Below are 24,738 nucleotides of genomic sequence, written 5' to 3'. Positions count from 1 at the left end.
TAAGTCTCAACAATTGTTTGGTTTAAACGTGGAAACATAAGAACTTCATGTATGAAATATTTCTGAATTTCTGAGACACTTCTTCTTCTTCTTCTAGGTGGGCAACGTGATGATTCCGGGTCTCACTGCGCTTCCCGTGCCTCACTTTTTGTTATTGCATATTGAAGTTCCTACCTCACTTTATAAAAATCTTACTAGTTCTTCCAACGTCTGTCTGTCACATATTCAGCTGCCTATACACCTTTAGTACGACAGCTGCATAATTTGCTGGCAACGGTAACAACGTATTATAAGCAAAATTCATATTTAAAAAAAGAAAAGTATGCGATCATTATAGAACATCAATAGATTACGTGAATAAGAGAAAGGAAAAATGTACTGACAACGAGAACAATTTTGTTTAAAGTACGTAAATTTGCTTCAGTAAATAAGTTTTATCGATTCCACAGTAATCAAGACCACATTCTGTAAAATTTTTCGTTTCCTGGGACCAGTCAGCAATGAGGAAAATTAGTATCAACAGACTACTTTAGCTCAGTGGCCTCAACGAAGTCTGGATTAGGTGCAGAATGAGTTCGGTAGCCATTTCAAAGGCGAGTTCCCACAGCTACTACTACTACTACTACTACTACTACTACTACTACTACTACTACCACCACTATCAATGCTCTGAAAAAAAGTGTTTAACAAACTATAATGTCTTGTGATGAAATACATGTTCGTGTTCTAAATATATGGTAGTAATTTCCCCGTTTTCAGTTCTGAGATCATTTCTATAAACTACTGATTTACCCGTAGTGCAAAGTCAGATGTGTGAAAACAAAGTGCATTTAATTAACTTTTTAGTCGATTTTACCTTAAGTACCCAGTCTAGATTGAAAATGAATTTGCCTCTTCTTTCCTAAGTCAATCGTTCAGAATTAAAAAAAAAACATTCATAACGAACAATGTTATATACATTTAACATGCACAAACAATAATGCAAATTCAAAATCATATTAAAATAAATTTTTAAGAAATAAGAACCAAAATTTTGATGTTATGAAAAGTCATGCAAACAACACATCAAGAACAATTACATGTTGATGCTAGGCCTATTAGACTTAATCATAACCTCAAGAGCGATTTGAAACATAAAAACGGCCCTTCGAGCGTTGCACATTTGCAAGCAAAAAAAAAACTAAACTAATAAATAAAGCAGCTCTGACGAAACAAATTGAAATGAAACGACCCTCTTAAAAAGAATAAGTGGGAGGGACCGTCAATTAAACAAGAAAAGATAGGGTGACTTGTTATTCTGGGCGATTTTTTTATAAAAGTGGCCCATGGAATGTTTCTGACATGGCTTACTTTAGTATGGTGTTTTGACATGAATTTCGGATAGGCTATGGTCAAACTACAATGGCTTCCTTTGGCTGAAGCTGCGTATTATGGTGTGGGAAGTAGGACTAAGATCACCTTGAAGGATTAGCCTACTTACTGAAATACGGAGAGGCCCATCCCACTAAACTCTCAAGCCTAATTTCCCGTCTACCCCATAACCAATTCGTATATCCTGACATACCAACATGCTTGGAGAAACTAACAGAGAAAATACTACGGGAGAAGCATAAATGAAATGCGGCAGTCTACCACATCAACCTTACCAGCACTGTTGAAGTTTCTTTAGGTGGAATAATTAGAAGTAAGGATAATCTAACAAAAACCTTTGCTACGGCCCTCTATAACTGCTCACGTTCTTCACTATTTGTCTTGTTTTTTCTAATTTATAGAATACTAATTACTTTAATAATATTTTTCTTTTCATTGTAAGGCTACTGAACATTGTTTTATATCATTGTTCTCCTTTTATTGATACCAATTCATCACGGAGTAAAAATGGGATGGAAAATAAACATGCATTCAATTAGCTTTTACTTAAGTTACAGATGTTTATAATAAACATACGCATTGCCCTTCCTTAAATACAGTTACTCAAATGCTCACAAACGCACCACACAAACATTTGAATATAGTTATGCAGTTACACGTACAAACTGATGCACGAACACGTCTGTGAAACCAGTTTCCATAGATATGACAAAACTTTTCTGTTGAGTCTATGAAATAAGTCAACCAGTTTTAAATTCAAATCTAAATTTAAGTTTAAATTTAGATTTAAAATCGCCGTGTGATGATAGCGACATATTTATCTTCCGTGCTCTGGGCGAGTTCTTGTCTCACGCCTTCAGGGAGATTCGTCGCTCTCGGAGAAAGTAGATGCTCTCAGGAGTAATGGAAGTCGCGTTGCACCGCCCGGGCTGTTAAAAAAAAAAAAACGACAAAAATAAGTAGATTGAAAGAAAAAAAACTCACATCTATAGTAAACTGTGGCAGTGACCATCCAGGTGAGCTAAAACTCTCATAAGACTCGCCTGTTCGGTCCCGCCATCCTGAGGTGATTCCTGTTGGGCTGGAACCAGTCGTCGCTGTCGTCGTGAGAGGTCGCCGTCGACCAGGCTCTCATGAGGCGCTGCGTCCGGAAGCACCTCGGCTGGCTCATCGCGCTTTGAGTGCTGCTGCTTCGTCTTGAGCTCTGACGAGTGTCAGCTGCAACAGAGATGTGGAGATAGACAGTCTAGAGTAATCGGCAGCCATTTTTCTCAAACGCGTCCTCGGGAGTATTTTGAATCCTGGTTTATGAATATAGGCCTACCCTTTGAACTTATTATATTGGACTGTGCCTAAATACAACAAAACTAAGAAGCTCTGGCTATGGACATTTAAAACCTCAAATGCTGTATATTCTAAAGGATGAAGTCTCGAGTTTTAAGTGAAAAATGTCTATATGAAAATTATGATATTATTATTATTGTTAATTTTCAGAAGATAAAACCTATTCATATGGTGCAAGCTCACAGGGGCCATTGGCTTGAAATTCAAGCTTCCAAACAATATTGTTTTCATTGAGAAGAAGTAAGAGGAGGTAAAGGGAAATACAGAAAGAGGAGATCCCACTTATTAAAAAAGAAAAAAATAAAATTAATAAATTAACAAATAGATCAATTAAATCAAACTTGAAGTGCTGTTCCCGAAGAGTTTTTATTTTTGTCAATATTTACGGTAGTACCTACATAGGAGGCAACATTGATCATCATTTTAAAAACAACTCTTCAAAGAGGATTATTGGGAAACAGAAAGCTAACATATACCCCGAAACTCACCAGAATCACTAGACCTATAGTCGAGAGGCGTTATGAACCGCGCAGGCTCAAACATGAAACTGGTGGAAGTCGTGGAAATACTATCTCTGTGGTTGGTGTCGCTCAGGTTATTCCCGAGATCCAAGGTGTCGCTGAATCTAATGGCTGTCTCGTCGACCAACTGGCTTTCAACTGTGCTGTCCTCTGTCAGCTTCGTCTCGTAAATTTTAGGGAGTCTGGCTGACGGCCGGCGTTCCATCACCGAGTTCTGTGCCTTCAACCCTCTGGGGTCTCCTTTGAAGCTTTTGTTGGGAATCAAGGTCTCTGCAGGACGCGTTCTGGCAAACCTGTTGATTCGTTGCTACTATAATGGCTGATTTAACTATAATTACGGGTTGACATTGTTCTAAGGTTTGTGGGAATGCAGATAATAATGAGGAATTAAGTAATTCGTTAAAGGACAAGTTGACAGAATTTGTTCGGGGACTGATTAACTACTGGGAGAAACCAGATCAGGCGTGAGATGGTTAGGCTATATCAGATACACTTAATCCTGTGGGCCAGTTTCCCCCCCAAAAGATAATCATCTCGAGGCCTAAGTTCCATCAAATTGTGACTAAGAAGTTATAAAATTACTTTATAATTCCGAACTTTGCATTTAAAACTTTAAGCTATAATAACAGAAGAGCATAACTGTATAGCCTTCTCCGACCAGGAGATTTAGAGTGCCATGCATTCAGAAATGATAAAGACAGAAAGAAATCGATCAGAAAATTCAGTTATGAAATAACTGGGAGATAACCATTTACTGCAGCACCCGGCGCGTTCTCATGAGCAATGAACTAACCTTACGAGTTTGGAGACGACGAAGTAAACGCACCCGACGAAGATGGCGAACGCCGAGACTGTAAACACGAGGCTGAAGACGATGATTTCCCAAGGCACCAAACCTGGAATTTGGAAGTTTTAAATTATATATATATATATATATATATATATATATATATATATATATATATATATATATATATATATATATATATATATATATATATATATATATATATATACACAAACACACACACACCACAATAATTTCTTTACGAATACTTTGTCTCAAGACCTGGTCCATGCAGGGCAATTAAAATGCATACATTCTAAATCTAACAAATAAAATAGTTTTTGACATTTAATCTCTCCTATTTCATGGAGCTAAACTCCAAAACGAAACACTGCGAAGTTAAACTAGACTTTAATTCAGTATATATTTTCAGTTACTGTTCTTGTTGGATGTTCCTGCAATTGTTTTTGTACTAACTTGTCGTGTGTATAATATGTTTTCGAAACTGATACTTTTTTTTTTCTAAGCATTATAGGAACTTCTGACAAAATCGAGAACCAGGACTTACCCAAATCCTCCCACATATGTCTCGTACACTTCCCGTCGGTATTGTGAAAACCACTGGAAGAGAGAAAAATACATCTTTCAAAACACTATCACTTCCACAAGAGAAGTTCAGACTCAAGGTCTAGACCTAGTCTAGGCATATCTCAGTCATTCTGTCAATTAGAATGTTACATCGGAACATAACTTGTTCTCTAATGTATTATACTCGATAATTTTATTATTTTTTACAGAAAAAAATTTCAAAATGTAACGTATTTGTTGATTTTGAAATACATATAAAATGTTTCAATTAACCTAACCTGTCACAGGTGCAGACGAGTCCCTTGCAGTGCGCATGCGGCTGAGATCGGAAGCACTGAGCGTGAGTCCAGCAAGCTTCGCCGAGCTTCCTCACGCCTTGTCCCAGCAACATCTCGCTCTTGCTATGAAAAAAACACTTCAAAACAATCGTTAGACTTTAGGAAAGTCTAAAGTTGATATTCTCTCTGATCTGAAGTCGAAACGACTTTGCAGGAATCCATGCAGTGTGAAGTTGTAATCATATCTTGAGCTTCCGTAATGTCGGTGGTACTGTTCGCTTCTCTTGTTTCTTTTGCTGGCGAGTGGCTCCAGCGAGTATTGCTCCTCATGGTGTGCCAGGAACTTGACCACATCAGCAGGAGACAAAGATTGTTAGAGTAACTTTTCTATCGTTGGTACTGAAACGACAAACACTACAAGTGAACACTTTCACAATCAGTCGATTAGATCGCTGTCAGATCAGAGATTGTTGTTGTCTAAAAGATTTTAGATCCTAAATTGAAATACTGTATTGTGCTTTTGTTTTTACGAAATCCACAGCCTTCGTTGATTGTTAAACTTATCGAAATATCAATATGAGATTTAAACTCTTCGGTGAACGGACATTTCAAAGCATTTTGTCACAAGTAACGGCAAAGCACATGACACGAACTACCTCGACAGACAGGCGCCAAGAATTTGCACATTTCAACCTAGGACTGTTCATCTTTGAAAGGACTGGTCTTCTCCCTGTCTTTCTCCTTCCTCTTTCTTCCTGTCCAGTCTTTAACAGCTTCCCATCTGAAAAGTATGAAAAGGCTTAAGAGGCAATAAAAAAGAGATATACAATTAATATTCAGTAGGAAAACTTTTGACTAATTATATGATTTTCTTAGTACGATCAGCTGGAATATTCAATCAATAAAACTTTACATTTTTTTATTAATGAGAACTTTTGTGCATTTTAATGCTATTGCTATTATTAGTAGCGATAGTAGTAGCAATTATTATTATTATTATTATTATTATTATTATTATTATTATTATTATTGCAAAAATATCACCTCTTCCAGTCTGTGAGAAGGCTGGGAGTACGCTAGTACTGGGAAGCCCCCAAGTGCTAATACTAGTTAATCCTAACGCTATTACTATCATTATTAGTAGCAACATTTATTATCATTACTATTATTATTGCAAAAATATCACACATCACCATAACTAGTACTAGGAAGCCTCCAATTGCGAATACTTATGAATTCTCATGCTATTACTATCATTGTTATTAGTAGCAGCACTTATTATTATTATTATTATTATTATTATTATTATTATTATTATTATTATTATTGCAAAAACATCACACATCACCACAAGTAGTACTAGTACACTAGTACTAAGACGTCTCCAATTCCGAATACTTATTAATTCTAATGCTATTGCCATCATTGTTATTAGCAGTAGCATTTATTATTATTATTATTATTATTATTATTATTATTATTATTATTATTATTATTATTATTATTATTATTATTATAGTAAGGATATCACACATCCGCCCCCTCTGGTACTAGCACACTAGTACTAGGAAGTCTCGTCACTAAGAGACCTTGACACGATGGCTATTGAGGGCATGCTAACCTCTATTAAGAATAATATGCACGGCATATGCGAGTACGGAAGCCCATAAAATGCCTATCTTGGTAAAGATACACACGTACGTACGTACATGGAATACAAGAAGACGGAAGAACGGTTAAAAAAGTTGTTATGCTGCCAAACCTCTCTCTCTCTCTCTCTCTCTCTCTCTCTCTCTCTCTCTCTCTCTCTCTCTCTCTCTCTCTCTCTCTCTCTCTATATATATATATATATATATATATATATATATATATATATACGTTCATATATAACCTGTTTTATATACAAGATTACAGGAGCTCTCTCTCTCTCTCTTCTTCTTCTTATATACCCATCAAAGAGAGAGAGAACTCCTATAATTTTATAAAACAACAAGATCACAGGGAGCTATATATATATATCTATATATATATATATATCTTCTTCTTATATATATATATAGTGAGAGAGAGAGAGAGAGAGAGAGAGAGAGAGAGGTTTGTTAGCATAACAACTTTAAATTTAGCATTTTAAAGTGCAAACGTAACAAGTTGGTTAATTTTGTATGACAGAACCATTAAAGATTTCCATCAATCGTCTATATTACTTTTAGGACTAATCACTATAAAAAAAAAATCAGAAGGATTTATTTCTTAATCTAAAATAACTCCACGCTTTCAAAATATCTGAGCACTTCTTAGCACCGCGCAAAAAGTTTGTTCGTGTAGGGTGCATTTGAAAGCGTTTCACAAAATTTTTTAAAGCAAAAATATTGACAAAAAAAAAAAAATTAGATCTCCCGACCTAAATCATTATTGCTAGAATACCACTTTTGATACAGTCTAGTATTAAAGTAGATTGAAGAAACCAATGCAGTTTAATATACTGTGCAGTGTTGCCCCCTGCAGGGCATAAAATAACCAATTTTCTGCGGGCGGTTTCAAAACCGGTCTTGTTGCTGTCGAATGCGCCTTGCGTTCAGCTACAAGAGCTCCTTCTTGACGTCAGCTCTTACTTAAGCTAGCCATACACGATAGAGAACACGGCGGGCCGTCACGGCGGTACTGGCCCTCCGCGCCAGACCCAAAACGATGGAGACAGGATTTCAGGTCTGACTTTTCAAGCTCTTTTCGAAAAGATCCTCTGAATGGACAAAAACGTCTGCGTTCTCATCAATTTTCTTGCAGACCAATAACTCTTAGGCAGCCTGCTTTTTAGATTTATTAAAATAATATTACTTTTTACCTTCCATAAACACGGATGAAGTCTATAAAGTTCAATGAATTCAGTAACAAAATCTTGAGTTAAATATTTGGTTGCCTGCGACATACTTGAGAAGTTGCAATGAGGACACTGCTTAAAACGATATGTATGGAGGCCAATGTCCTACGGGTTTATTCAGTCTCAGGTATCATACTTGTTTCATTCTTGAGGGATGGTCAGGACTCTGGGAGGCTAATCTCTTCCCACACACGTTAGGGACTTGCGCGGCGAGTCAGCAAATTGCAACAGGACAGGACAGGATTTTCAACATGCTGAAAGGATGGCGAACAAGACAATTGACGAGATTTTTTTCCCCATACACCATAAAGACTGGACCGATGCGGGATAATCTCTTGAAATTGACGGGCCAATCGTGTTGGCCACCTAGTGAACAACGACAAAACGAGTGAGCGTCATCATCAATGTCTGAGGGACAAAAACAGTCAGTCTTAAAATAACTACTTGTAAAACTTAAGATCACAACTGCATAATAATCATACTTGTATGACAATTATCGGGCAACGTATTTATCAGTGTTTATTAGTAATTTTACGCATTCAGATCAATCACGAACTTACTAACGATTTATTTTTATTGACCAATAATCTCTTGACAATGGTTGTCACTATACACGCATTGATTTGCTTAGTAGCTTCATTTTTATTTATTAAAAATTTGTTTTATTTTCTTTTTTGAGCGCGTGTGACGCGCTTAAAGGTGCAATCGTCCGAAAGCGTCGGTGTATGGCTTCGGATATTAGTCTTTGTTTAAGGGGGGGCCAATAAAACCTATAGCCTTAATCCATTTCCAAATGAACACATATTCTAGCACACTTTGAGCTTCTGATCACACTTCCTTTTTTAACAGTTAATACGCTAATATCAGCAGTAAAATCAGGTTACTAGGCCTATTGAATGCAAGGTCTAAGTCAAGCTTGTCTTGTAATTCATTTCAAAACCACCTGCAATCCGTTTCATAAGCTTCTGGTCACAGTTCTTTAAATAACAAAACGCTCATCTCAGCAGTGAGATCAAGTTACTAGGCCTATAAATAGTGAATGTTTGGTCTACTGTAAGTATGACGCCAGAACTTATTTTAAGGTGAACAACGAGTCCTGTGTAAATAAAATCTGCTTAAGGGGTTTCCAAGGGAGAAAATCCAGTAGTGCTTCTCAGTTCGTTTTCTAATTCTGTCCTCCTTTACTGTTATATAATTCCTGCAAACTTGTAGTTTCTATTCTGTTTTATATATTTTTTTCCACGATGAGTGACTTCATACGCCAACACAGATGGTTCACCAATAGTGCGTCGAATACTCTTTACATAAGTATCATTCACCTATACCTTGCACTCAATCGAGCGGCGTTTCTTGAATAGGCTACTGAGGGCCTTCCATTTTAATACTTATATATATATATAAATAAATATATATATATATATATATATATATATATATATATATATATATATATATACATACAGTATATATATATATATAAACAGGCACTCTAAAAAGGTACCAAAACATCCATAACATTAATAGAATTTATATATTTATTTATACAAACAGATATTAAAATTTGCGAAATATAATAATAATAATTATAAATTATGAAACCTGATTTAATTTTAAACTCCTCGAGAACATTCCGGTTAAATTAACCGCAACGTATTTCACAAGCCGGTGAATTAACCGCCATTGCAAACAAGAGACGAAAATAAACAAAAAGACGTGACAGGATCTAGGACTCTTAGTGTTGGTTTTGTGTGTGGTGAATCCGTATAACCGGAAATGAAACAGTGATAAAAAGGAATAATAGTATTATGTCGATAGACCGTTGTTGTCTGGGAAGTTCGTGGCCTCTTCTTTGTCTTCTCTATGTATTGTGTGCATGTGCATGTGCATGTGCATGTCTCCAATGTGTTTGTCAAAAACACGCAACGTCGCAACCAAAAGCCCTTTTCATCCACTGCCAAGTGGAAGCCCCACCAGAGGCACCTGAAAAGAAAAATCGGGTTTACCTGTCGAAAACATTTTTTTTTATTTCCTCTTCTTTTCACCTCGATAATCCCAAAGGGATCTTATCCGCCTTCGGGTAATATCGGTCTAACGTGAGATATATATGCCCAGAATAAGTATTATATCAGTATCGGTCTATGAGACCATGCCCATAACATTAATAGAGTATTCGTCAGTGTCAGATATTATGAGACTATGCCCAGAAAGTATTCGTCAGTATCGGTTATGAGACTATTTCATTTTAAAGTATTCGTCAGTTCGGTTATATTAGACCATGCCCAGAAAGAGTATTCGTCAGTGTCGGTGAATTAGACTATGCCCATTGCAAAGAAGAGTATTAAACAAAAGTGTTCGGATCTATGAGACTAGTGTTGGCCCAGTGTGTGGTGAATCCAGTAATCGGAAATGAGACCATGCCCAAAAGGAATATTAGTATCAGTGTCGATAGTCCGTTGAGACTATGCCCAGAAGAGTATTCTTCTTTGTCGGTCTATGAGACTATGCCCAGAAGATGAGTATGTGCATGTCTGTATGGTCTGTGAGACTATGCCCAAGAAAGTATTCATCCAGTATCCCCTGTGAGACTATGCCCAGAAAGAGTATGTCGTGTTTTTTTATCGGTCTTTGAGACTAATGCCCAGATCTTATATTCGGGTGATATCGGTCTATGAGACCATGCCCAGAAGAGAGCATTCGTCAGTGTCGGTCTATGAGACTATGCCCAGAAGAGAGTATTCGTCAGTATCGGTCTATGAGACCATGCCCAGAAGAGAGTATTCGTCAGTGTCGGTCTATGAGACTATGCCCAGAAGAGTATTCGTCAGTGTCGGTCTATGAGACTATGCCCAGAAGAGAGTATTCGTCAGTATCGGTCTGTGAGACTATGCCCAGAAGAGAGTATTCGTCAGTATCGGTCTGTGAGACTATGCCCAGAAGAGAGTATTCGTCAGTATCGGTCTGTGAGACTATGCCCAGAAGAGAGTATTCGTCAGTATCGGTCTGTGAGACTATGCCCAGAAGAGAGTATTCGTCAGTATCGGTCTGTGAGACTATGCCCAGAAGAGAGGATTCGTCAGTATCGGTCTATGAGACCATGCCCAGAAGACAGTATTCGTCAGTATCGGTTTATGAGACTATGCCCGGAAGAGAGTATTCGTCAGTGTTGGTTTGAGACTAACGAAGGATCTTTTGAACTAAAACTCATCCACTGCAAAGGTTTCTGTATAAAACTGTTCCTACACCTTTATTTCTAGTTTCTGCTCTCTTATCCGAGCCAAAAGTGACCTCTCTCTCTCTCTCTCTCTCTCTCTTCTGTTTGTTATACCTGGGTCCTCTACCAAAGAGCAAAAAAAGAGATAGCATACACAAAACGTGTCATAATGCTGTTTTACTACAAAAGTAACAGACACTGTAGATATGAAATGGGGCCATATTTATATATTTCTTTATAAAATACGCTTTGAGACTACCAAAACTACATCAATCAGGACTTTTTTTGACGTACATCTTAAAGAATAATAAATGCACGTAAAAGCACGGGTGAATACTGATTAAAGGAGTCAAGAAGCAACAAATATATGTGACTAAAAAAGTCATACCAGATTTAAAAAAAAAAAATGTGCTGAAAGGTGCTGCCACCTGTTGGTGTTACAGAGAAGTGTCAATATATATACTATATCTAATGTTTAAAATTTGTACCTGGGATCTCCGGTTACATAATTCCTACATACAGACACCTGTAGCTAATGTCAATAACATTATGACTTGGAAATGTTATAATGGCAACGGTAACTGCAGAAATACATTTCAACCTTGGGTACTGTGCATGTTAATGGTAGGTGGCAGGCGATATATATATATTAGACAATAAATATCTATAATAGACAACAAATATCTAAAAAGGATGTGTCCTAGTTACTTGCGTACTACCATTTTGCACCATTTCACCTGTATTTAATTATATTTAATCTCACTTAATGCTCCCATTCGTACTTCAGTGGAACGGCTTATGCTTCTCGAAAGCACTAGGCCTATTTGAACTTTACTCCTTTAATTCGTTAATTGTTTTGTTACAACATTTACATTAACATCCTTGACATCTCCCGACGATAAAAAGGTGCCCATCCTCATCTGTAGATCGTACACGCAGGATTTCAATCCCTCATAAACAAGCAGCGGATCGGGCAATGGCCGAATGTCCTGTTCTATCGTTCTCTATGAAAAGTTGGTTTTCATTATTAAACCTATTTTATGTAACAGGAAAAGGTTAATTTACGAAGAGAAATGGAGTTAGATATTTCAGCTACAAATAGAATCATGTCACGGCAGCATTTAACCTCATTCTAGAATATCACCACCATTTCCTGGTCATGGACTCATGGTGACAATTAGTACCATGTTTAAACATCCACACACATAGTACCATAAGCTTTTTTTTGACAATGGTGAGTGAATAGCCATGGATTTTCTAGGTGATATAATTATTATAACCTACACAACAATCAAGGAAGCACTCGATAACCTTACCACAAACTAACGAGAAAGGGCTTATGAACCAAAGTATTCCTCCAACGAACCAAACAATACTGACGAGGTTCGACTCGGTCTTGCTTTCAGAGCTGCGAGACCCTTTATGGCTTCTCCAGCCATTCTTTATACCACATCTTTCAGACAGGAGTTTCTTTGTTGTTTTTCATTCTCTCTCTCTCCCTTTGCGTGCCTTTGTTTGACGTAATTTGCCGGAGAGGAATGTAATTCACTCCGAGTTCAGATTATTTGCTGAGGTAAGAGAAACGGAAAGTTGGGAAGTGCGATTCCATTTTCAAATATATGGTTTGCTATGGAGTAACCAGTGCAAGCTGCTTAACGAATTAAGGCATACAGGAATTTATGTTCTGTTTTCCGTTTTCATCATCGGGATCGAGGTTAATACTGACATAGGCTTACTAATAATAAGGGGCTATTCTTTTTATTAAGAGCTACAACTCATGACTTGAAGACTGGGCGCCATCGTTACAGTTATCACCATTTTTAGATTAAATGCATACTCCCACGATCACACAAATAAATTACAAACGTTTATACCAAAGGTAATGGAAAGAATGACAAGGCCTATTTGTAAAAAAAAAAAAAAATCTACACACTACATACATAATAACATAACATAATACGCGATGCAAACAGGTATACTATATACATACTTCCTAGAAATTCTTAAGAGTAATATTCAAATAGCGAGAAATCCGGCAGATGTGATTATTTCTCAAATTGCACAAAAGACCTTTTGCAAGCTTTAGTCCGTAACTAAAATGTTTTTGTGCATGTACGAACATACATACATGTGGTATATATGGTATATTTAGATATATTGCTAAATATACTGGCCTAGGATTATATCAAAATTATATTTCCATCACAGAACAGTAGGTCTATAGAAGGCTATATACCCAGCCTACCCAAAACCACCTTATGAAGATTGCTCAGCTTAGTATTGACCTGACCAACTGTGCGCACTTGTTCTTATCTGCGCACTTGTTCTCATCCTCGTCCACCTGCGCGCGCGCAAATGCCATACACAGCAAGGTCCATCCAATTCAGATAACTGTCTACTCTGGTGTAGAGTCCAGGGAACCTGCTGTCACCACAGCCGAACCCGGAGCTAACCACGCCTGCTACGAGCAGGTTCTCCTTCAGGAAGAGAGGGCCTCCCGAGTCACCCTGGAAGGAAGAAGAAGAAGAAAAATGAAAGTAATTGTGATTAGTGATAATGAAAAAGTACAACGTTAGAGAGTATACTTGCAAATGATGATTTTAAGTGCTTATTGCCGAGAAGGGTAGTAATGATCGGGAAATAAAAACAATTTAGTGAAGCCCTAAAGAATGTAAAGCTACAGACGAATAAAAAAAAAGGAGAAACAGTAAATAATAAGGGAAGTTGAGGGTCATTTGGGAAAACGGATTAAAAAATACAGGGAAAAGAAAATGAAACTTTAAAATTAAATATCTCTGCGCCTACACGAACAGTGTAGTATGGCCGCAACTGTGTTTTTGGAGTGATCCCTTATGAACCGGGAACAAGGAACCCTGTAGGCCTGTTCCACAGGATATTATCAATAAGCAGAGTCTTTAGTGTGCCCACAGAACCCATTAGCATTGACCAGTGATGCCCTGCGGAGTCGTTCGAATAACGTAAGCTAGACTCAAGACCCACTTGGGCTAGACTCATACCACTTAACTCACCCGACAAACGTCTTCCCCATCATCGCCACTGGCGCAAAACATGTTCGGCGTGAGTCCGTCAGGATAGCAGAAGGTGAACTGCGCTCCCAGGGACGCGTACGAGTCGTTGCATCCTTGGAGGGAGCGCACTAGGACCTCCACATTTGTCAGGACGTCCGCTGCGGGGGCTGTGGAGAATGTGAGACTAGTTGTCAGGTTGCGAAGTGGAGAGAAGAAGGTGCGGGAATAACTTTGTTTATTATTACGGTTTAAAATCTTCTTGGTACTAGAAACATATCTTAGTACAATTTTCTTACCTACGCCATTTTTATTAATTTGAAAAGGTAGTATGAGGTTATATTCTAGATTAGGCGAAATTCAAGCTGCATAATGTTCAACATTGGTCATTTGCATCCTTTTTTTTTTGAGATCTGCTTATTAAGTGAATGCGCAGAGAGAGAGAGAGAGAGAGGATCACTATTAGGCCTAGTTCCCCAGCCAAAAACCGTCGCCTCATCTCCTTCTTTCAGATCTAACTTGGACGGCGGGACACAACTCGGAGCAAGACCAGACTGGGCAGGTACATCTCTATCCAGCGTGATGATCTGAAATGAAGGAGGAGCCTCAACTGAGTGATCGATTTATGTCTATCTAACGTTGCACCGATACAAGATAAACGAAAGCCAGTTTTGAAAAGGTTTTCATGAGTTGTATTGCAAGAGATCTTTCACATTCACAATTGACCCCTAGTCCTCTTTTCGCCCCGAGAGCGACAAGATTCGCTGAACAGCAGCGCCAATGTGCAGTAAATGTGCCTCGCTGTCGAACTTCTCCAGAGTTCCAGAGGTCCTTTGTTCCTCACACCGTTGGACTGTGGAACAGTCTCCCTGCTGATGTCGTGCAGTTGGAACCTCAGAAGTTCAAGCGAAGATGAAATGCATTGCTACCCTAATACTATTTCCCTTACATTTTAATAATTTACTTGCATTTTTATCTATTGATTTATTAATTTGTTGTTTTTTTTTAATAACTGGTCTCTTCTTTCTGTATTTCTTATTGTTTTCGGTTACTTCTTTCAAATGAACGCCACAATATTCTTTGTAAGTTTAAATTTCAAGTCAGTGGCTCATGTGGTGGGCTTGTTCCACATGAATAGGGTTCATCCTCTGAATAATAATAATAATAATAATAATAATAATAATAATAATAATAATAATAATAATAATAATAATAATAAAATTACTTCTACAGGCAGGAAGCAGAGATAGGCTAAATTCAACCCTAGACTCAGACAAGACTTCTAAAATGCATACTTACGGCGATGTCATTGTATTTGAGAGGAAACTTGTACCGCGGGAAGACGGAGATTCTCGTCACGTTGTAATCGACGATTCTGCTCTCGTTTGCGCTGCCGAAATCCTTCTCGCCTAAACGGATGACGTTGGGCCTGAAATTGGCGGGAAAGAGGATATACCATAACCCGGATTTACGGTGTGTACGATAACCTGGATTTGCGGGAAATATGGCGTATGATAACATGGACTTGCTGGAAACAGGGTGTACAATAGCCCGGATTTGCTGGAAATTGCGGAAAATAGGGTGTACGATAACCTGGATTTACGGGAAACAGGGTGTACCATAACCTGGATTTACGGGAAATAGGATGTACGATAAAATGGATTTATGGAAAATAGGCTTTACAGTAACCTGGATTTGTGGGAAATAGGGTGTACAATAATCTGGATTTTAGGGAAAGAGGGTGTATGATAATCTGGATTGGCTGGAAATGGGGTATATGATAACCTGGATTTGCTGGAAATAGGATGTACGATAACCTGGATTTGCTGGACATAGGATGTATGATAACCTGGATTTGCTGGAAATATGATGTACGATAACCTGGATTTGCTGGACATAGGATGTATGATAACCTGGATTTGCTGGAAATAGGATGTAAGATAACCTGGAAACAGGATGTACAATAACCTAGATTTGCTGGAAATAGGATGTACGATAACCTGGATTAGCTGGAAATAGGATATACGATAACCTGGATTTGCTGGAAATAGGATGTACGATAACATGGATTTACTGGAAACAGGATGTACAATAACCTGGATTTGCTGGAAATAAGATGTACAATAACTTAGATTTGCAGTCTACAAGTGATAGGGAGAATTTTAATTTGAAAACAGTGAAATTTAGTGGATTTAAGAGATGACGAATAACAGAAAAGAGGATTAAGTAATATAGATGTGGAACCAGAAAGGTGGTGTACGATAACTTAGTTGTAGATATTGTAAAACACGTCTTAATTCTTAATAACTGAAGCTATCAACAGAATGGACGTGAAAGAGCGTACAAAACAACAGCTACTATTTACGTACAATGGGCATAAAAGATAATGCAAGATAACTGAGGTTTACAATTAGCAAACACAAACACGAAAAGGTTGTATGAATTTTTATACCTTAGGCTTAGGCTGATAATACATACCTTTTTGGAATAACACAGTGAGCTGCAGTTAGGATGTGCCTTGCAGTTATGAGTGTGCCACCACAGAAGAAGATTTTTCTCTCGTCGCTCGCTTCTTCTTCTTCTTCTTCTTCTTCAACATCAACACCTTTCTCCTGTTCTTCTTCAACTAGGTCAACATCAAGATCGTCGTTTTGTTCTATGCCAACATCAACATTATCATTATCGACAGAGTGCAAAGTTACATTAGAAGATTCAGCGTCACTCACGCTACCATTCATTCCAGATTCAGTTCCATGTCCATCTTCCATGAGAGAAACCCCTGGAACTTCGTCAGAAAACAGAGCTGGCGGGGGCAGGTAAAATTCATGATTACCCCGAGGTGGGCCATGCTGACCAGGCGCTACTTCTTTTATCCCACTGTTAACTTTCAGACTGGGCCATCTGGGGCCTACCATGGGTTTCCATCCGCCATAAAGGATTTCAGGGTATCCGTGAGACCAGTGATCGCTGAGAATTGATCGCGGTTTTAGACCTAGGTTGTGTCCTCGTGGTTTGGCCTTGGGGTTTCTTGGTTTGGATTCAGTTTCCCTCGTTTTAGCTCTAGTTTGCCTCTTCCTCCTCGTGCTACTTATCGGAGAACTCTGGAAAGAATGGAGGTAAATCTTGAAATGAACAAATTGTAAAACTCTAAGTTCAGTTGTGCGCCTATAATTTGAAAAAAAAACGAAAGAAAATAAAAGGGTGGAGTTTTACGACACAGTGGAGAATTGTCTCGAGAGGGTAGACTTGAGCTTAGGTTTCTCGCAAAAAATCACTGGAACACTACAATTTTAAAAAAACGTAAGGGGACAACATTAGTGAGAAAGAAGCATACCTTCCGTTCATCTAACGGTGAAAAGTGTAACCTGGTTTCCTTAGATTTTTTGCTCATCTAGGTCACTGTGTTAGGTTTTAAGAGACTCTTAAAGCCGTTAGACAATTCTCAAGATTAAAGATTGTATGTGCAATGCAGTGCCAACCGCACTGCTTGAAAGTTGCAGCATTGTTTGATGAAGACTTACCAACCCTTGCCACTCAGCTGGGGGATCAAACTCGACGTCAGTAAACGCAATACGCCTAGCCATTGCTGGGGGCCTGTCTCTGCCGCCATACTGGAAATGAAGAAAGAGTAAGAAACAGAGTATACTTAAATATTCGAAGATTTTAACATTCTCACATTCTTCTGAGTAAAGAACACAGCTTCATTTGTCATCAAACGTAGTTTATCCTTTCTGGCAACGTTTCCAGTTTACATATCGATTCTGAATATATTACCAATATCCCATAACGGGACTTCAAACATCATTAACATATCGTGCGAGCATCCTATCTATGTGGTTTAGAATATTCAGTATCTGTTCAGGGTACAAAACATAATCAACGTTTTATACAAAGGGATCAGAGTATAATTAACATCTCATCCTAATGATTCAGAACATTATCAAATAAAGTGTGACCAACACATGGAAAGTCACAGTGATGAAGAAGAGGTAGGAGAAAGGTCTTCTTCCACAAAAACTCAAGGCTTCAAGCAGCACCTCTTAACATGGCTTACAAAACTGAAAAGAAGAAGAAAACCAACCAGACAGAAGTTCAGAGCATCGACGATTCTTACAACCCTGGAGAAGGCACTTGGCGAGAGAGGTCTCCCAGTATTCTTGCCAACAAATTCTTGCAGCCTGTCTCCCAGGGAGATGGAGCCTTCACCGTCACAGTTCGGGAACAGAACGACAGAGAAACCTGCCGCTGCTGCTGTGAAACTGCCTTCTGTAGCTGAGCCCGTAACAGTGGCCTGGTCTTGCGAAGTGGCTTGGCTGCCACTTTGAGTATTTTGGTCGTTTTGATTACCAGACTGATTGCCGTCCTGATTGCTATCCTGGCTGTTTTGACTGTTATTATCGACCTGGGCGTTGCTGTCCTGGTTATTGCTCAGTTGATTGTTTTGGTTATTCAGATTGGTATTTTGATTGCTGTCAGCTTGACCTCTTTGCGAGTTTGCATTTGCCTGTCCTCCCTGAGTCAGCTGTTGGAGGCCTAGTTGGAGGCCAGTCTGGAAGGCCACGAAAGCTGCAGCAGCTGCCGCAGCACCAGCCATGGGCGCAGCTTGCTCAAGGAATTCAATTATACCAGTTGCATTTGGGAGAGGAGGAGGAGGAGGAGGAGGAGGAAGTGAGGGACATGGGACTGGTGTTATGATGAGATTTTTCAGTCTCCTAGCTAGAATGACTGAACACTGGGCCTCATTCTGCGGCTGGCGCGTTGGGCAGAGCACATCTCCAACAACGACGTCTAAGCAATCCACGTCTCTCAGCAGCAGGGATGGGCACCTTCCGTATTCTGGGGAGATCTTCAAGCAGCCTCGGTCTTCAAACCATATTCTCCGTGTCATGGCCTCGTCAATGACAGCAATAATGTTGACGGAAGTGCAGTTTTCTGATACCTCTTCCTCAAAATCGAGCTTTGGAATTTCACACTTTTCTTGTCCACTGGAGGCTTTCAAAGTGATGTTCAGACCTGGACATCCCCCATCAGAGCTGGTGCAACCTCCTACTTTAACCGCTGTTGGGCAGCTGAGATTACCGCTGCCGGTTTTACAAGGAATAAGATCAACATTAACATCATTGCAGCTTCCTTCGTCTTCTTTGCTACAGTTGCAGTTCCTGTCAATCGCAAAGCTTTGGCACTGAGGATCACAGGGAATGTAGCAGACTGGATCCTCTGCCTCTTGTAAATCGATCTTGCAAGTCCCTGAGTCACTGTGGGTTTGGCAAGCTCCTTTTACTCTGGTGCAATTAGTGTTGACAACAACAGGCTTGGGACACTCGTACTCCCCCGCTTGTCTGAGAGACGAGCCAAGCACGACACTTGTCATTGTCGCCACGCTGAAAACGTGTGTGGGTTCGATCAGTGGGAAACCAGGCCTGCTTAAACGCCTAGGAGATCTTTCCAATTGTATAACTTCTTCTCGAGGGTCTGTGTACACTGTGGATGTGCAATTTTCTATCGATATGGTGCATAACGTTGAACTGACACCAAGGACATTGATCTCTGTTTTAGTGGGGTCTTCTATGGAACCAGTAACAGTTGACGTACGTGTCACAAATGTTACTGGTACTATTACGGTCGACGGTTCCAGCAGAATTTCCACGGAGTCTTGTCTGAGAGGTATTCCAAGGTTCTGAGTGTTCGAGCCCCCTACTGCCAAATTTTCAGCGGTCCTCTGCGACTGAACTTGCTTGGTGGAACCCCCAGACCTTGTTTCTGCAATGGAAATGTGAACAGAGGTAGTGATTCTCGAGAATATTGATTCTCAAGGATAATGGTTCTCTTTGTGATTGATATTAGCACTGGCAACGGAGAACAAACAAAAATATGATTCTCTTACTCTTCCTTGACTTTTTCCTTCTTCTCTTGCGCAAACCTGACGACGATTTCTGCCTCCGCTGCAACCGCTTCTTCACCGTTTGAATTTTGGCGCGAAGTTTCTCGACCTTCCTACGAAGCTCCTCCTTTCCCTTTCCCCTGGTGGCAACAATGGGTTTCTTCTCGTCTCCTGAAGACGACGTCAGTATTCGATCTCGTCGTCTCCCTGACCGACCCTTTGAAACAGCGGACACAGAGTCAGTCACGCCTTCTTTTTCGCGTTTGACGGACGGGCGCTTATCTGGGTTGTCGTGAACGGTCATGAAACCGAAGGAGCTTCTTGCTCGACCATCCCTCTCGACATTCGCTTTCTCGGAATCTGTTCCGCAGTCTTGCCATCGGGAAGAGAAAAGGGTCATTTATTAGGAGAGCTCAACTGTCACTCTGCGTTTTCATTTTCCTGTAACGAAATAAAGTAAGTTCTCAGTCATTTGGCTGGGAAAACAAGCAAAAATTCCTTTTAAAAGTCTTCAGTAGCCATCGAGGATCGAGTCACTCACATCCATTCGGACATTCCGACGCCCGTGTATGACAGGAGGATGGGACACTAACGTTCACTCAAAGATTCGAATGTCTCTGTGAGTCAGGAACACAATCACAAGCTCAAACTTTAGCTAGCAAGCCCTTCGGAAAAGCGTTCGGTTTAGCGAGTATCTTCTGAATGAAGATAGAATGAGTGACGTACTGACGGTTAGATATATTATAAAGAGCTGTCAGTTGAAAGAGCCAATTTCCGGCGTCTGGCGTCCATTTTGCCTCTGAGGCTTAAACACCTCTGGCGATCATTACCTGGTATGATGCTAAAGTTGCAACAACGACTAAGCTACTCTTAAATCATTAAATAATGAGGGGTTAACTTTTGGCTAATTTTCAAGAGTACCCAGGCTGCTCAGTCTGAGAGGTTCATTCTTCCAAGCATCAGGGGTTAATCGAACAAACGTACTTACCGAATTCTGGTGATCTGAGAGACCTTCCGCCATCTTCACATTCTTCTCCTGCAAGAAATGAGCATAAAATGATTTAATCGAAAAGGTATTATTATTATTATTATTCAGAAGATAAACCCCTATTCACATATAAAAAGCTCACCATAGGGCCATCTACTTGAAATTCAAGCGTCCAAAGAATATTATGGCGTTCATTAGGAAGAAGTTACAGAATATAATAGGAAATACAGAAAGAAGACATCAGTTGACACAAGAGAAAAAAAGATAAAATCAATAAATGAATATATAAAACTATAAACCTCTGAGGTGGACAGTCTCGTGCACCGCAGGAAAGTGTGCTAGAGATAAAGGAATCGGTTTAGCCATTTTCATGAGAGACACAGAGACAATGGCTCAACCACTGTAAAAAATGTGTCTCTCCCTCACCAAAGTCCCTGGTCTGAAGGCTGCACACCGTCAGGTACTCGCTGCAGGACCCAGAGCAGAACCTGAGGTAGTACGAAGGATTGGCAGTGCACTCCCCCAGGAGGGAGCCCAGGAAACAAGAGTCGCTGTCGCCCTTATCGAGGCATTCCGAAGGACCTGTTGAGGAATGCACGAATTTTAGCCGTCGGCAGAAACAATGTTAATGAGTGCATTAAGACAACTTATAATATATATATATATATATAGATATATATATATATATATATATATATATATATATATATATATATATATATATATATATTATATATACATATATATATATTATTACAAATGTATATGTGTATATAAATATATATATATATATACACATTTTTTTGACATTCACAACTCACTTCCATAGAGGAGAGCCAGCTCAACAGTTGCCTACTCTGGGCTTCGTTAGACGCCCTTCCTCTCTTCTCATATCTTTTGTTTTCGCAAAGAATAGGGAAAACATAAGAAAGGAAAATTTACAACAAGCAACAGCAATAACAGGAGTGAACAAGCAACAGCAATAACAGGAGTGAGCAAGAGAGTGAGATTTTTAATAAATGTATTTTTTCATACTGTTTAAATATGCGTCCATTTACGCCCGTTGTAAATAATCCTACTCAGACGGTTCTGTGTGTATGTAAACATAAGTCTATTTCAAAGTAGGCCTATACATTAAAGGAAAAAAGTGACGGGTGACTAAAATAACCCTACGCGCGCGCGAGAACAAAGGTCATCGAAGTAAAAATATAATGCAACAGCTAAATTGAGTTCATTCATAAAACTATACAAATTAGATCAAGAAACTAATATCATTTAAACCTAGACTATTACATGTTTCAGCACTGATGACTTCAAATGTCCCAGCGGTAGGCCTAGATTTTAATGTCCCAGTGGACAAAAGTACAAAACATATAAAAACAGAACGTAAAAATCTGCCTAATAGCATCTGAACTATGTAAAATATAACTTCCAAGCAAAACAGACGCATTTAATAAAAAATTCACCGTCAGAACTACTATAGACCTATGCGCGAAACTGTGGCTTTCCCCTCGCACTCACTCTGAGGTAAACAGGAATCGCAGGCCATGGCGCAGTAGACGATCATGTAGGCAGGATCAGACTCGCAGTCGCCATTATTCGCTCTCTCTCTGCAGTTCGGGTCGAAGTCTGTGCATACCCCCTCCACTTCCACCGAGGAATCTCCCAGTTGGCCCACTGCCACTACAGAACCCACTGTGGATGGGAAGTTCGAAGATTTTTTTTTTGACCGGGCGCTCTTATTGGGACTCGTCACGGTAGCATAATAATATTGGAATCTTGAAAATTACGGTTTATGCTTGAGGCAGACCTGGTTTTCTAAAGAGTATATTGCTAGTCTTCCGAAGAAGACTGATATATTTACCAATAAGAAGTATTAATTACGAAAAAGATAACTTTTCTTACAGTTTTGTCCCGTCGCTGGTACTAGGGACAGGGCAATGACCAAGCACAGTAAATAAAGCATCTCCAAACAGTTGCTCATTCTTCTTCTGCTTTTAGATGGAGAAAGAGACGACAGGCTTCTAAGATGCTCCTGCAAAGGGCCTCTTCTTGACCACGAGACCCTCATCGTCGCCTTCAGGTTTGCCGTTTTGACGGATACGGTAGAGTGAATATCCCCATTTTCTGGACTATGCGCAGATCTGTCGAAAGAAGAAATTGATAATGGGAAGGAATTTATCTGAAATATGTGGTACTACGGAGACAATATACTTCAACAAACACAAAAAGGAGAAATAGAAAGTGCAAAGGAGCCGTTTATAAAGGGAATCCCGTCTAGTAGTAGTACTATAGTACTACTATACGTCATCCTTAATATCTATAGGTCAGAGACGAAATATGTAAAGTACCTGCGATTTGGAAACGGTCATGATTCCCGGGCCGAAAGTTGTCTTCCGGCGCCGACGTGCAGATTGGGCCCACTGGATGTCATGCTAACAAGAAAAGGAAGACAAAGAATGAATTAGCGAATCTATTATGTTAACAGAGCCTGATGTTACTACGCCATCACACTCGCAAGTCAGTGCCTTAGCTACATAACGCATGCACATAACACGAAAAAAGGGTTTGTTGGATTTTAAACGCATGATAATAATACGAGGATGATTAACAAATGACTAGCGTTGATTCCATAACCTCCAGTAACATTTTCTTTGAATCAACTGCAGATGATTAACTTACATAACCTAGAGTCACAATTTCCTTGGACAACTCTACCTTAGGCTGACAACATTGAAGAGCAGCGTCAACAACCGCCCTTGTTTTCTACGGGAGAAATAACAGTAGGAAGGGCACACCACCGCCGGGCATTCTTTGGACCTCGGGCACCACAATGCCCGCATCTAGGCCAGAGATAAAGGAAAGGAAAAGAGAAAGAAGGAAAGGAAATAAAAAATAGGGGCTAATCACGTGGGAAGAGGAGTGTAGACATGACGGTTAAATTAGTGGTCGAGCTCCTATCTTCCACGGTTCCTCTCTCTCTCTCTCTCTCTCTCTCTCTCTCTCTCCAATGGATCCACGTAACAGGTGACGTTATCAACTGCGGTTTTTGTTATAAACAACAACATGCATAGTCATTAGATAAAAAAAAACCACTAAGATAAATTGTTCGTAATTTTCAACATATTCATAACGTATTTTTTTTTTTCGTCAGTTTACACCGGATATAGCTGAGTCGAATCACTGTTATATTTCAATGTAAAATTGCTCGTGTAGGCTTTTACAGATATGTATACATGATAATTTACATGAACGTGTCTTTACGTATGTATATATATATATATATATATATATATATATATATATATATATATATATATGTGTGTGTGTGTGTGTGTGTGTGTGTGTGTAATATATATATAGATGTATATACACATTTATCAAAATATAGTATTATTGATAGAGGTAGATATGTCACGGCAATATGATAAAAATTGCACATATATATATATATATATATATATATATATATATATATATACTATATATATATATATATATATACTGTATATATATATATGAAGCTTCATTTTAAAACAAGATTATAATTTCATACAAACAACTTTACCCTTACAAATTCAAGAAGTAATATTGCTTATATTCTCCAACCTTTATTCCCACTCACCCCAGGACGGTTAAGATAAAAAAAAAAAAGATTTATGTTAAAATCTGAATGAAGGTTAGAAAGTCGTTAAGCATAAACCTAATTCCATCTCTTCTTCCTCTTCTTCATGGAACGGTAAAGGAAACTGCTATAAACGAGGGAAAAAAATAGCTGCCCACTGAAATGGCATCAAGGTGACGCGCACAGATGGCTTTTTTGTTTTTTATTTTTTTTTTATATTACTGCCCCCATCTCCAAAAC

The 24,738-nt window shown here is 39.0% G+C and overlaps 2 protein-coding genes across 2 annotated transcripts; both read right to left on the bottom strand.

Annotated features, from left to right (window-relative positions):
- Positions 1–1,901: 1,901 nt before the first annotated feature.
- On the bottom strand, positions 1,902–12,411 carry LOC136841451 (uncharacterized). The gene is made up of 7 exons (XM_067108394.1): positions 12,295–12,411; positions 4,890–5,670; positions 4,592–4,644; positions 4,030–4,132; positions 3,204–3,529; positions 2,415–2,589; positions 1,902–2,300 (listed from the first exon to the last, which is right to left on the bottom strand). Exons 2-7 carry the CDS (start codon positions 5,000–5,002, stop codon positions 2,228–2,230), a joined length of 843 nt encoding a protein of 280 aa, XP_066964495.1. The 5' UTR covers positions 5,003–5,670; positions 12,295–12,411; the 3' UTR covers positions 1,902–2,227.
- Positions 12,412–13,156: 745 nt separating this feature from the next.
- Positions 13,157–23,313, bottom strand: LOC136841450 (uncharacterized). The gene is made up of 13 exons (XM_067108393.1): positions 23,225–23,313; positions 22,779–23,017; positions 22,395–22,568; positions 21,300–21,455; positions 20,874–20,921; positions 19,889–20,257; positions 18,086–19,764; positions 17,526–17,615; positions 16,483–17,105; positions 15,304–15,433; positions 14,465–14,591; positions 14,008–14,174; positions 13,157–13,485 (listed from the first exon to the last, which is right to left on the bottom strand). Exons 2-13 carry the CDS (start codon positions 22,942–22,944, stop codon positions 13,306–13,308), a joined length of 3,909 nt encoding a protein of 1,302 aa, XP_066964494.1. The 5' UTR covers positions 22,945–23,017; positions 23,225–23,313; the 3' UTR covers positions 13,157–13,305.
- Positions 23,314–24,738: the final 1,425 nt, after the last annotated feature.

The sequence above is a fragment of the Macrobrachium rosenbergii genome, chromosome 9, assembly GCF_040412425.1.
Source record: "Macrobrachium rosenbergii isolate ZJJX-2024 chromosome 9, ASM4041242v1, whole genome shotgun sequence".
In the NCBI taxonomy this organism is placed as follows: Eukaryota; Metazoa; Arthropoda; class Malacostraca; order Decapoda; family Palaemonidae; genus Macrobrachium; species Macrobrachium rosenbergii.
This window is presented reverse-complemented; position numbering and strand designations above follow the sequence as displayed.

Excerpts from the sequence above, each read along its gene's own strand:
- LOC136841451 (XM_067108394.1), bottom strand. The coding sequence starts at position 5,002 with ATGTTGCTGGGACAAGGCGTGAGGAAGCTCGGCGAAGCTTGCTGGACT. Across the intron at positions 4,645-4,889 it reads CTCGTCTGCACCTGTGACAG|TGGTTTTCACAATACCGACG; the intron begins GTTAGGTTAATT and ends TCTCTCTTCCAG. Across the intron at positions 4,133-4,591 it reads ACATATGTGGGAGGATTTGG|GTTTGGTGCCTTGGGAAATC; the intron begins GTAAGTCCTGGT and ends TCCAAATTCCAG.
- LOC136841450 (XM_067108393.1), bottom strand. The coding sequence starts at position 22,944 with ATGAGGGTCTCGTGGTCAAGAAGAGGCCCTTTGCAGGAGCATCTTAGA. Across the intron at positions 20,258-20,873 it reads TCTCAGATCACCAGAATTCG|ACTGCGGAACAGATTCCGAG; the intron begins GTAAGTACGTTT and ends CCCGATGGCAAG. Across the intron at positions 17,616-18,085 it reads ATGCTCTGAACTTCTGTCTG|TATGGCGGCAGAGACAGGCC; the intron begins GTTGGTTTTCTT and ends CTTCATTTCCAG.